Source organism: Psammomys obesus, unplaced genomic scaffold, assembly GCF_907164565.1.
Source record: "Psammomys obesus unplaced genomic scaffold, mPsaObe1.curated_primary_1811, whole genome shotgun sequence".
In the NCBI taxonomy this organism is placed as follows: Eukaryota; Metazoa; Chordata; class Mammalia; order Rodentia; family Muridae; genus Psammomys; species Psammomys obesus.
In genome coordinates this window covers 12,710,651-12,724,168 of record NW_026585644.1, presented here as the reverse complement: position 1 = coordinate 12,724,168, position 13,518 = coordinate 12,710,651, and the positions used below count along the sequence as shown (strand labels likewise).

The window sequence follows — 13,518 nt, the reverse complement described above, 5'->3', positions numbered from 1 at the left end:
TTTAAAATGATGGTGGCACATGCCTGTAGTCTCAGCACTCTGGAGACTGAGGCAAAAAGAGCATTGGTTAGAGGTCAGCCTGAACTTCAGGATGAGATCCTATTTCAAAAACAAGAAATAAGGTTGGAAAGAGATGGCCCGGCACTGAGTTCTGAGTTCAGTTCCCAGCACCCATGTTGGGAGACTCACAAATACCTGTAACCTAGCATTCGTTAATTAGGCTCTTCTGACATCCAGGGGAAGTAAGACAGAAAGGCACACGAGCACACACATACAAAGTTCATATGCACACAAAAAATAACAATAATAAATAGATGGGTGGGATCTTGAAAGTAGAAAGTGTCTCATAGAACACAAGTGTGGGCCCTTCCTTCGCTCTGTCGACATCGACCTTGTTGGGTTATGCTGAGCACCACACCAGAGCTCTGAACTTCAGGGTGCATGCTGTTTCGGCCCTTTGTTAAATGATATGTTAGTCTCCAGAGAACCAGCGGAGGGTGTGAATTCTAAACATTCCTTCTGGAAACACTCATTCTTTTTCAAAAGCTCCTACATGTCTGAAAAAGCAGACTTTATAATTTAATCAGGGTCAAAGTCTGAGTATAAGAATCCTCGTTGACGTACCCTATGGCAATATAAGAGCATAAAGTAATAAGCTACATTCAGTTCTCTTGTGTTCCTGATAGATCATTGTGTGTGGTTTTTAATGCACTGATTTTTTTAATGATAATAGCCATTGCTTAAATCAATAGTACAAAGCTAAGATTAGTACAGGCTGTCCCAGTCAATCTGCTGGGTTTTTTCCATTTGTTTGTTTGTTTTTGTTCTCTTTGCAGTGCCAGGGTTCAAACCCAGGACCTGCCATATGCTAGCCCAGTGTCCTACCACTGCTGTACCCAAGCCCTAATTTGCTGAGTTGTCAGAGTAGACTGCTCTGGAATTTTTGCTCCAACAACTCAATCCCCTTTCATGAATCTATTCTGGGATGAGATAGGAATACACACACTGTCTGTTAGAGCTTTTCCATTTATTTGCTTGAGTTTCTGTGGCCCAGCACTGAGCCAGCAGAAATGAAATGACCTCTTGAGACATGTCTTTCTAGATACTTTGTTCCCTGGCCCAAGATAACAACTTCCAACCTCTGCCTTTGGCCCTAGACGCTCAGGCTCTCTCTAGCTCTGGAGTTACAACACCGTACTCCCTTAACTCAGTTGTTTTCTCTTCTCACAGTTGATTTGGATCATGACCTTCATCTTTGCCATTGTCCTGGGACTCGGGCTGGGCCTAGCAGCAAGTGTGGCATTTCAGCTCTTAACTATTGTGTTCAGGACCCAATTGTAAGTGTTCTCTGTGCCCTGTACAACCTCACAGGCTCTCACCTGCCCAATTAGAAGAGCAAAAACAACCGTCAGTGAGTAAAAGTAGTGTGTTTGATAGGCATGTGGACCTATCAGGACTGACCGGGAGGGAGAGGGATAGCCCAGAGGTTAAGAGTGCTTGTTGCTCTAACAGCGGACCCAGGTTTGATTCCCAGCACCCACAACAACTCTAGTTCCAGGGGACCCAATGCCACCTTCTAATCCCCTCCAACAACAGGTGTGCGTGTAGTACAGGTACATTCATGCAAGTGAAGCACTCATACACATACATAAAAACAAGGAAATCTAAAAGGTTATTTTTAAAAGACTGGCTAATATAACTCTCCTCAAGTCACCCCACCTAAAGGCTTGGAGCACTAGATTCCAGCCCAAGGAGGACACCAGCTGCTTGACTGCTTTCTGCTTAGATACAGGTGCAAAGAAATAGCAAGCATCTCTGAGTCTGCTTTGCTCACCTGTGACCAGGACGTGATTCCATCCTAACAGGCTTAATGTTGTTGCCTTAGACTTTTTTTTTTTTGGGGGGGGGTCCCTTTTCTCTTCAGCTGAGAATGCTAGCTCTGTGAACTTCTCAAAGACGTCCCGATCCCAAAAGGTCTATAAAAGCTTGTCGTTCTTGGGTCTTAAAGCCATCCAGTTCAAATATCTTTGTGCTTTTTTTTTTTTTTTTTTTAAGTCTTTGTCAGGTAGTGTCACCACCATGTGGTCACATGGCCTAGCTGGAATACATGGTGTAACTGCCAGGGAAATGGAAATTCAGGAATGCTAAAACTGAAGTTGCTACCACCGTTAAAATGATTCCTTGACTAATGGAACATAACTGGCATGGAAATGAGTCCTATTGGTCTCTCCCTCTTTCATACCTTGTATTCTTATCGACTTGGATTCATTATCCAAGGTCCATCAAATACAGAGAAAAAAACATGGGCAAGTCATTTTTCCTCCCCCATGTTTTTGTTTGTACAGTTGAGTGCATAGGACCCTACCTCACCAAATACCAGTTCTATTTAGCATTGAACTGCCGTGGCCTTATGAGTTGCTTTGTAGATTGTGACATAGTAAAGAAGAGTCACTGTTTACAAAGCTCTGGGACATGGAGATAAGGTGTTTGCTCTCCAGAATCTCTATTAAGATTCCCCACCCCACACCTTCAAACTTTGAAAAGCAAGACTGTATTGATAAGCTAGAGAAAAAAAAAAATCAGTGTTGGGTGTAACATATGCAGGAATGATTTACGCGGCGGGGTTTTGTTTTTCCCCCCCGCAGTCCAAAATGCAGCACACTGGCTAACGTCGGGAGGAGCAACATCTACAAGAATAAAAAAAATTATGCTGACGTAAGAAAGACCTTCTGTTGTCTTTTACTTGCTAAGATGTTGTCAAATGAAGGCGGTGGGATTCATCTAACCATCGTCTCTGTCTCATAGGTGTATGAGCCAGAAGGAGTGAAAATTTTCAGATGTCCAGCTCCGATCTACTTTGCAAACATTGGTTTCTTCAAGCAGAAACTTATTGAGGCTGTAAGTTTCAAAAAAAAAATTTCTGACTATCACAAGCGAAACATTCCCTCTTTAACATAAAGGTCACTGACTCCTTGTGTGTTAAATCTGAGCTGTGTCAGTGTTTAGACACAGGTAGAGTAGGTAAAACTACCTTAAAAGGGCCCGTTGATATGTTGGAAAATACGCCTCCTACTCTGAGGCTTAAGATAGAATCCTTGTCTTTAGATCCTGCTGTAAAGTCAGAACATTCACTCATGGCATTAGGTAGCTGGGTTTTAGGACATTTTCTTGGGGTAGCAACGTCAGAAACGGGTGAACTGTTTGGCTGCATCACTGGAGGCAGCGGAGCAGCTGTAACTGGCTCATTGACAATGAGTACTTAGTAGTCTGGTAAAGAAGGCAAGGATCAATCTTTATAGGTTAAGAAACAAAAGCACTCAGGAAGCAGAGGCAGGCAGATCTCTGTGAGTTCAAAGCCAGCCTGCTCTGCAGAAAGAGAGAGAGAGAGAAAGTTCCAGGGCAGCCAGCATTACGAAGTGAGACCCTGTCTCAAAAGAAAAAAAAAACAAACAAGCAAACAAAAGCTTGGTATCCATTCTTTTTTTTTTTTTTTAATCATTCTTAAAAAAAATGCCTTTTGGCATACTTTGTGTCTAATTACAATGATTAGTTTGTTAAGGAGGCCCAAATTGAATACCAGAACTATAAAATTGTACTAACATACACTGAAAAGAAATATAATCACATAACCTTTAATAGAATAAAAATAACTTAAGAAGTCTTATTAGGTGCCACCTATACCTGACAAAAAGAAAATCAACAAAATCAAATCCCCTAGGAGATTTGTAGGTCCAAACACAAACCAGATTAAAATAAAGCTTAAATCCATTTATGGATCATTTATGGGTAAATTCTGAACCGTATGAACATCTTAGAACTTGGATAATTGCATGCAGGCTAAGCAAATCATAGCCCTGTCTTAATATTGTTGCTGGTATTGTTTTTAACTTTCATCTCAATTTTATTTTAAAACATTTTATCTCAATTATTCCTGAACCCTCAGCCCCTCCCAGCCAGTCATTGGCATCATGTTCTGTAAGCAGCAGGCCGCTTGGCTCCGCTGTAACACAACAACTGGGTTTTCAGGTTGGCTTTAATCCACTTCGAATTCTACGCAAGCGCAATAAAGCTCTGAAGAAAATCCGAAAACTGCAGAAACAAGGCCTGCTACAAGTGACACCTGTAAGTTTTCTGCTCACGTTTCCATGTGTTTTGGGTTAAAAAAAAAAAAAAAAACTTTTAGTAAAGCATAATTCAAGGTCTTGGTTCCATTACTTTAAATGAAATGCTAAACATATTCCTTGCGTTAACTTATGCCATGTTTATTGCATTTATTTGTGTGTGTGTATTTTTGTACATGTGGAAGTCAAAGTACAACTTTTGGGAGTTGGTTCTTGCCTTCCTCTGTGTGATCCCTGGAGATTGAACTAAGCCTTGTGCCAAGCTCCCTTACCTGCTGAGCTATCTTGCTAGCCCTAATGCCATATTTTTATAATGGCGTCTTTGAAAATCTCCTTTTTAAAAATATTATTCACTTATTTATTTTGTCCTGGGAAGAGTATCAAAAGCAAATAGTACAACGCAGCTACAAATCGTGTTGCTGACCCAGCTTTGACTCCAAGCTCAGGGGCTCCTGTGTGTCCATGATGCACATTTCACAGCCGGACTCCTCACATGATTACCCCTGTCCTGCAGAAAGGCTTCATCTGCACCTCTGACGGCTTTAAAGACTCCGACGAAGAACTGGACAACAACCAGATAGAAGAACTGGATCAGCCGATCAACACCGCAGACTTGCCCTTTGACATAGACTGGAATGCGGATCTTCCTCTCAACATCACCGTCCCCAAAGTCAGCCTCCACAGCCTCATCCTCGACTTCTCAGCAGTGTCCTTCCTCGACATCTCCTCAATGAGGGGCCTCAGAACGGTAATTTGTGTCTTCTTGGTGGAATCAGTGAATCATTTACTAATGGCAAAAGTTGTATATATGGAAGGAAACACCTTTAGGTAACACACACACACATATCACACACACACAAATGAATACCATCCATGCATATCACACACAGATGTGCACGCACACACATGCACCCACACACACAGAGTTCAGATATCAACATTGAGTGCCTTCCTCAGATGCTTTCCTTGTTCGTTGGTTTGTTCATTTGTTTTGATCCTGGGCCTCTCTCTGAACCTAGAAGTCACTGATTCGGGCCTAAGCGTTCTGGGAGCCACCCATCTCTGTGTCACACCCCTTCCCTAACACACACATATACCTGCCTCAGGGCTGGAGCCAGAGACCCAGGCCACCCCCCAGCCTGACTATTTGTGTGGGTTCTGGTGATCAAAGGTCCTCATGCTCCCTGGCATGAGCCTTCTGAGCCAACTCCCCAGCCTGGAAATACACACTTAATTAGAATTTTAGCCTTAGTTAAGCTTGTGAGGAGCAGACAGGGGTGGGGAGCGTTGGAGGAACTGCACAAAATTCTGAAGGTGGCCGAATCCATACTTAAAATGTGTGCAGAAGCTCCAGGTAGGCAGCCACACACACTCACATCCTTTTCAAAACCGGGCATCACTGGTGTCCACAGACCTTGACGGGCATTGTGTCTGTCTGCATTATTCTAAAAACAAGTGAGACCTGGAGAGTCTGCGGTGAAACAGAACAGTGGGTATATCTGCTTTTTTTTTTATCCCAACTGATGAAATTTCACTTGGCTAATTAAGTGTGTATAATACTAAATTATACTAAGTAGCCATATGAAAAAATAAAAATCACATGATTTAAAAATGGTGTAATATGGCAATGGGGCCTGCTTCCTTTTCATCATTCCCTCAGCATTTCTATAACTGATTTCTAACAGACGTGAAAAACTCAAAGGGAATTTAATAAGCCCTACCCTGGTTTCTGCTTCTCTTAGGTTTTCACAGGTACCTGCCTAATTAAGCTGAGCTGAGCTCCACTGAGTATGGGTGAACTCAACACAAATTTAAAAACAAGTCAATTTAGTGAATAAACTTAATTTTTTTTCCTTTTGTTATTTTTACTATTTGGTTTTGCTATTGGGATTTTTTTGGGGGGAGGGGGGTTGTTTTGCTTTTTTGAGCCTGGGTGTCATGAATCACAGAGTGTCCTGAACTTATACAGCCTAGGCTGGCTTTGAACCCATGATCCTCCTGCCCCTGTTTCCTCAGTGCAAGGCTCTCAGGTGCGTGCCACCAAGCCTAGCTTCCCAACTTACATCACGTGACTTACACAATTCTTTCTTTCTTTTTCCTTTCCTTCTTTCTTTCTTCCTTTCTTTCTTTTTCTTTCTTCTTTCTTTCTTTTATATTTTTTGTTTTAGCTCAGAAAAATGCATATTAAAAAAATACTAGTAGTACAACTGAAAGAGAAAAGATTCCAACTAGCTTTAAAAAAAAAATGCAGTTTTCAGATGTGCCTGTAGAAGGCCTAGAAGTGCTTTTTGCTGATGGTGGTGGTATTCATGCCCGAACCTGATCAAGGATGAAAGCCTCCTCTTACTTTTTGTCACCTCCCATCATCACTGGTGTTTGCTTTTTGCTTAGACACCAGGAACCTGAGTCCTTTACTCCTTGGGACTGCATGCAGCCAGCTGCAATGGACGGGAACATTGAATAATACTTGGGCTAGTTTGTGTGATCTTCTTATATGGATAGAAAGTTCTAGCTGGGTGGGGTGACACAAGCTTTTATTCCTAGAACTCTGCAGGCAGAGGCAGAAGGCTCTCTGTGAGTTCGAGATCAGTCTGGTCTACAAAGTGAGCCCAGGACAGCCAGGGCCACACAGAGAAACCCTGTCTTGAAAACCCAAGGGGGGGGGGGGTGGAAAAGTTCTAGTCATTTCCATAGAACATACTGTGTTGAATCAGAGGTGATATTGTAAGTTTGAGACAAAACATTTATCCTTTTGTCAAGAATGTTTAATTTCTTTTTAAGGCAGGCTTTTTCCTTCAGGGTTCATTTTATATTTCTCATGCAGCCTTGTTTTTAACCTTAGTTAAAAACAATAGTCCTATTGACTCTTTCAAATATGTAAATGGTTTGGAAAATAATCACTCATAAGGCACTATGATAGTTTATGTTGCCACAGTGAAAACTCTTCCTTAAAATGGATGTACCTTCTGTTTTAACAGATTTTACAAGAATTTATTAGGATCAAGGTAGATGTATATATTGTTGGAACCGATGGTAAGTTCATTTGTTATTTTTTTGTTTATTATTTTAAGACAGTATCTTGCTACATAGCTCAGGTTGGCCTCAGCCTCCCAAGTGCTGGTAGTACAGGAATGTGCCATCAGGCCTGGTTAGAGGTGGAGCAGGGTTTTCTCTTCTGTCAGTGCTGGAGATGGAACCAGGGCTGCATGCAACAGCCCCAGCCCTGGTTCTTCTCACTGCATTTAATGTTCAGACAGTCACCTCGGGCTCACAGCCAATGCAGACAGGCCATCCAAAGAATAACTATGTCATATGATCACAAAGAAGGAGACTGAATTTCTATTTGAGCCAATAAAAATCCCCATGGAAACCACAGGCTTACGTTTTGTTATTAACATGTGATTAAATAAATGTTATGATTTGGGTCCTAATTTCATTGATACAGCAAATGAGCAAGTGTGTTAACCACTTTTCGCTCTGAACTTGCTGGAAACATTGTTTGCTGTCTCCTCGGCTCCTTGCATTCTTCAGCCACAACAACCTGGCTTTGGCTTCCCTGTGCTGGTAAGGCCATTCTTGCCAAAGGTATCCAAGGGTGATATCCAATTTATCAAGACTAAAGACTTGTTCTTAAGGTCTCTCTAGCTGAAGCCTGCCTGAGCATTTGACCTCAGACTCTCCTTACTTGATTCCTGAGCCCATTCCTTTGGATATCTCCCTCCTCTCTCGTGGCAACACACTTTCCCTACTGGCTACTCCCACAGCCTAGCATTCAGCTTTCCCCAGGCTTCAGTCTTAAAAATCTACCATGGTGACTCCATGAACCCTTCCTAGCCAATCTCTTCCATGTGTTAACGAATCCCCGGACTGTATCTCCAACCCACATCATATCTGAGACCCACGTGCAGATTAGCCGGATGTCCCCCGGCCACTTTCCCAACCTCGATCAGAGCCTCGCTGTTTCCCTGTGTACATCCCCAGCGCCATCTTTAATCCTTCCTTCTCCCCTTCTCTTGGAAATGTGTGAGCTATCAGGTCTGGAAATATTTCTTCTTAGTCTACCCCTGGTTCCAAAGCCTTATTCCAAACGCTTGTTCAGTCTTACCTCAGCCATCGGGAAGATGTAACTTGTCTATTTATCTATCTCTAGACTCTTCTCCTCTAAAAAGCTGACTTAAAAAAAAAATCCTTCAAGATTTTTTTCAAGGTTTTTCCAGCAGTAACTGCAAACTTCCTTCCCCAGGCAGAGCACGGGGACTTCAGCCTGCAGCTGCTTGGGTCACAGGCCACACTGTCCCTTAGTTCTGTTAGTGTCTCCACTTGTCCCCTCCAAGGCCAGCACTGGTCTTGTTCATCTTCCTAGTCCCTGTCTCTTGCCTAGTTCTTAGGAAACAGCATTTAATTCAGAGAAGACTCTCTGAGTACCTACCACTTGTCAGACACTGTTTTGAGTGAAGCACAAGTTCCTGACTTCACAGAGCTTAGTTTCATGGGAAAGCCATTTCCTAATCAAATAAAGGAACGTGGCACTTGAGCGGGGACATCCTGAAGCATGGGAGTCAATCTTGTCAGCATCTCAGCAGAGAGCATGTAAGGGAGAGGTGACGGACGGTTCTCAGAAACTGGCGTCTTTCCTGGCTTATGAATACAAATACTCCATGATCCCAGTAACGTGAATTTACTGGAGGACTTCATTCCCTCTCTACCATTGCAGATGTACCCATCTGCCTCTGCCATCCCGTGCCCCTTTCAGTCTGATGTCACCTTCATTCCTGATGTTTCTAGGTCACCTGTCTGTTGAAAGCTTCCCATGGACTACTACGCCATCATTCATCCTTTTTCCCTCTTTTTCTCCACCTCTCTCTAAATCCTCAGCACTGTAAAATGCTGTCGAGCTGTAGTTTTCCTTGATGTTCACCAGGAGGAAACAGTTGTCACCTGCTGTCAGAATTTCCATAGTGCATATTCTATACTTTCATTAATTTACCAAAACAATGTGACGACCTACTGTGTGCTGGTTGTTGTATTTAAAACTAAGAAGACAATAAGGTGGGTGGGGGGGGACTAAGCTGCCCCACTATTTTACATTTCCTGTCAGTAGTACAGTTATGTATAAATGTTCTTTATGGGTGAGACTGAAGTCTTCTTTACCTTTTTATTTCTTAGCTAGAGCTTTGTACAGAAGGTCATATTTGGTTGAGTGATCTGTGCAAACAAATGTTGGCTAGTGCCTACATATGTGGGATTCCTCAAAGACAATCAGAAAAGTAACCTCAGAAGCTAAGGAAGGTGTTTTATAAAACCCAGGAACCTGAGAAAATGGGCTACAGTTAGGTCACTGGTAGATAACAGATCTGACAGTCAACACTGTGGCACATACATACAGGTCTACGCCTATAGTCTCTAACTAGGAAGAACGAGGGTTTTTAGTAATAGCCATAATTGTTGCAGTCATTGAATAAGGAAGCAAGCTCAGTGGGTTCCTGCCTAAATAAATGTGCAATCATTTCTTCTAGGAAACATTGAGGTTTTCTCACAGAACCCTTTCCTCTTTCCTTCCCTCGTGAGGACATTAAAGATGTAAAGGCCATACAAGTTACACTGCTGTATCTAACAGTCAACCCTTGGTCAACAAAACACACACAAATTTTCAAGATAACAGTTTCATGAGGAGACAGGTCTCCTTTCTAAGTAACATAGTGTCTTCTTTTTCTTCAGATGATTTCATTGACAAACTTGCTCGGTGTGAATTCTTTGATGATGAAGTCAAAGACTCAATATTTTTCTTAACCATCCATGATGCTGTCTTGCACATTTTGATGAAGAAGGACTACAGCACTTCAAAGTTTAATTCCAGCCAGGTACAGGAGCTTTGATGACATTCACAGTTGTAGCCAATCAAGTGCTTCCCCTGAATCCCAACATTGGACCCTGATCCCCATTTCCACTCTTCTTTTTAGGAAAAAGAAATGAAATTTGACTTTACCATAAATACAAATGGAGGATTACGGAATCGGGAATATCAGGTATGATTCTTCAACAGATTTATCTTCATCCAAACATTACAGGAATGTGTGTGTGTGTGTGTGTGTGTGTGTGTGTGTGTGTGTGTGTGTGTGTGTCTAAATATGGGCTTGTGAAATAGCTCACCAGGTAAAGGTGCTTGATGCCAAACCTGACAATCGAAAGCTCATTCTCCAAACTCCTCATGATGAGAGAAAATAGGCAATTTTCACTGACCAGGCCTCACATGCACACACATACAGTTTTCAGTAGTAGGTTTTCTGCCATCATCTGTAGAAAATCCAGTACCTACTTGAGCCTCTGTGAAACATCCTTGGGAACTAACGGAATGCTTCCTGATTTCATGGGCAAGTTGGATGTAGCATAAGCTCAGGTGAGAAAAAGTGGGAAATAGTGAGTTGGCGTCACCTTGAGCACATCTCTTTCAGTTTTCAAAGTTGAAACAGAATTTTCAAACATGGTCTTATTTTAACTCAGATACCTCACAAGGCAGTAGAACCATTCAGTCCACCTGAAGCTTCCACGAAGCATGGAAACAGTAGGCCCCCTCTGACATACGTGTGCATGGAAGTCCCTAGAATAGTGGCTTAGCTCAACATGGAAGTTAAGCGCCTTTTCTTTCTTACTATAATGAGTTGCCAAATATTTGACTAGATAGTTCCAATTCATTCTAGAACATTGACTTCTAAAACATACAGTCCTTTAAGGCAATGTCTATAGTATAGAGAGATTTCTCTCGTAGGACCACGACATGGTAGGTCCAATAAGTTATTTTAAATCCTTAGGACAAAATACAAAGATGATACCTTCTATTTCAAATCAGGATGTTGGTGATTGGGCTCAAAGAACTTAACTGATTTGTGTAAGGTCACACTGGCTGCTGGCAAAAGAATTTGAACTAAGGACTGATGACAAATCCTGTGTCCTGCCTCACTGCTGTACCCTCTTCTATCCTTCAGTTAAAGACTGCTTGAGGTCCATTAAGAAGCACAGGAGGGGGCCCATGGCAATCCTGAAATGAAGAAAGGCCTAAGAAAGCAAGCAGGAATGCAGATTAGCTGCAAATCAAGGTCTAGGGCCAGATAACTGAGACGGGAAGAGTGCTGCAAATAGCAGGGGAGAAGTGAAAGGGCATTAGAGGAGAGAGAAGAGCGGGGCGAGGCCGAGTCAGCACACACCCACCCAGTGTGGCTTCAGAGCTGTCACCAAGCACTAAGGGATAAATTCTAAGAACAGCATTTAAATGCGACATCAGAATCAGGCCAGTACCACGGTAGAGACCTTGGCTTCTCACACTGGAAAAAGAAAAATTTAACACCAGGAGCTGGATTGGCTTAGAGGAAAGTAAAACAATAGTTGTGGAGAGACCTCTAGCTGTGGCGTAAAAATGGAAGGTGAGGGCAGAGAGAGAGAGCTCGGTGGGTGAGGATGCTTGCTGTCAAGCCTGAGAACGTAAGGCCCATCCCCAGACCCACATGATGGGAGAAGACAACTCTCTCCTTCACATCGTCTTCTGGCCTCCCCATGTATGCTATGCCATGCCCCTCTCCCCACAAAATAAAGAAGTGAGTGAATAAGCGAATGTAAAGAGAAAAGTAAAAACAAGATGTCCGGATGGCACACAAGGCTCCTTGGAGCTTGGGTGACTCAAAACAAAGGAGATACAATGGGCAACATACTGTACTGTCATGTTGCTTAAGCTACAAATTTGAAACATTCACAGCTTGAGTCAGCACACAGGTCTGTGCTAACCAAGCAGATTCTTCTTATTATTATTATTTTTTTAGTGAACTAATGAGTTTATTGGGGTTACAGGAATATAAATGAGATATCACTTTCAGAACAATAGCTGACTCAAAGGCAGATGCATCACCAGAAAGCCAACTTTAAAATGGGTGACAATTCACAAAAGCTGAATGCTGGATCCATGCCTGAGCTGCCGGAAAGGCAGCTGCTTGGAGAGTCTATCTGCCAGCGATTGTTACTACTCTTGTGCAAACTTGGGAGGGGCCAGGCACTTGAAAGTTTCAAGAGTGTCTTGACCTTTTTTCCAGCTGTCCTGGAACTCACTATGTAGACAGGAATGGTCTTGAACTTACAAAGATCTGCCAGCCTCTCCAAGCAGATTCTTTCAAGCGGAAGAGATGGCTCAGTAAGAGCATTGGTTGCTCTCCTAGGGGACCAGGGTTCAACTCCAGCACATGGCAGCTCATAGACATCTGCAGCTCAAGTCCTAGGGAATCCAGTGTCCTCCTCTGGCCACCAGAGGTGCCAGGCATGCACACTATATATATATATATATATATATATATACATACATATATATACATATATACACATGCATGCAGGCAAAACACCTGCATAACTAAATCTTTTAAAAGAGAAAATTTACCGCTAAGTGTTAAGTTGCACATCATAAGAAAGAATTTCTGAAAAAAAAAAGTTAAATTATTTAAGATTTTCAAATGCTTTGCTTTCTTCCAGGTGCCAGTTGAAACAAAATTCTAATCAAGATACAGTTTGGAAGGATTCTCATCTGTCGTATCATAACCAACTTTATACCTAGAAAGTTATCACTAAGTTCATACGTTGTATGGATGATATTTTTGAAAGAATTATGTTTCAAACTTTGGAACGAGATTGTTCTAGCATGGTATATTTTTCACATATCTAGTTATGAAATTATGTACATATTTCTAATTTTCTACCTTGTAGACTTATCAAGGGCAGAAAAGTATTTTGTTTATATGTATTTTTGTAGCATTGACGGATTCCTAGCCAAGTCTCTACCTTCATGCTCAATGTTTCATCATGGATTCACACCACTGCTCTGACTCTAATTTATACAGGTCATGCTAATATATCTCTGTTTTAAACAATTAAGTTGTATGGGTGTGTGCTGTTTTATTAAATTTGTTAGTTTACTGACAAGCATTTGCTGTGGATGTGTTCTTGCGTGCTGTGACGACACTGCTATGAGACACTTTTAACAGAACTTTTGCAATAGGACTTCTTTGGCCAGACTTTTATGATTATCACTCCAGTTTTTAAGGCTCCTTAACCCATCTAGATTCAGAAACACTGCCCCTAACCCCATACATGAAAGCGTTACATAAGTGGCTTTAAAGGCAATTTCTTACTTCCCTTCCTGGTATGAAAACCATATAAGCTAATAGGGGCTATAAAATGACAAAGCAAGAAGAATAAAGGGAGGTGAGTAGCTAGCCATTGCTTCCTGGTCTCACCGGGAGAGGAGCTGGTAGGAAAAGGCGTGTTTTGTGTGTAATTCGCAGGGCTGGAAGGGTCATCGAGCTTTTTGCTGGAGAGTGAGGTTCAGCGCTCCGGAGTCCCTCACTGGCCTTGTTCTTCTGGC

The 13,518-nt window shown here is 42.1% G+C and overlaps 1 protein-coding gene across 2 annotated transcripts in view; it reads left to right on the top strand.

Moving 5' to 3' along the window:
* The window catches only part of Slc26a3 (solute carrier family 26 member 3), a 38,608-nt gene extending 25,532 nt beyond the window's left edge, over positions 1 to 13,076 (top strand). For both annotated transcript variants that reach the window (XM_055624745.1, XM_055624742.1), the window contains exons 13-21: positions 1,231 to 1,337; positions 2,646 to 2,715; positions 2,806 to 2,898; positions 4,027 to 4,122; positions 4,636 to 4,869; positions 7,100 to 7,154; positions 9,840 to 9,982; positions 10,082 to 10,147; positions 12,630 to 13,076. In XM_055624745.1, coding sequence (XP_055480720.1) covers positions 1,231 to 1,337; positions 2,646 to 2,715; positions 2,806 to 2,898; positions 4,027 to 4,122; positions 4,636 to 4,869; positions 7,100 to 7,154; positions 9,840 to 9,982; positions 10,082 to 10,147; positions 12,630 to 12,653 — 888 coding nt within the window. In that variant the 3' untranslated portion in view covers positions 12,654 to 13,076. The remainder of the gene's footprint in view (positions 1 to 1,230; positions 1,338 to 2,645; positions 2,716 to 2,805; positions 2,899 to 4,026; positions 4,123 to 4,635; positions 4,870 to 7,099; positions 7,155 to 9,839; positions 9,983 to 10,081; positions 10,148 to 12,629) is intronic.
* Positions 13,077 to 13,518: the final 442 nt, after the last annotated feature.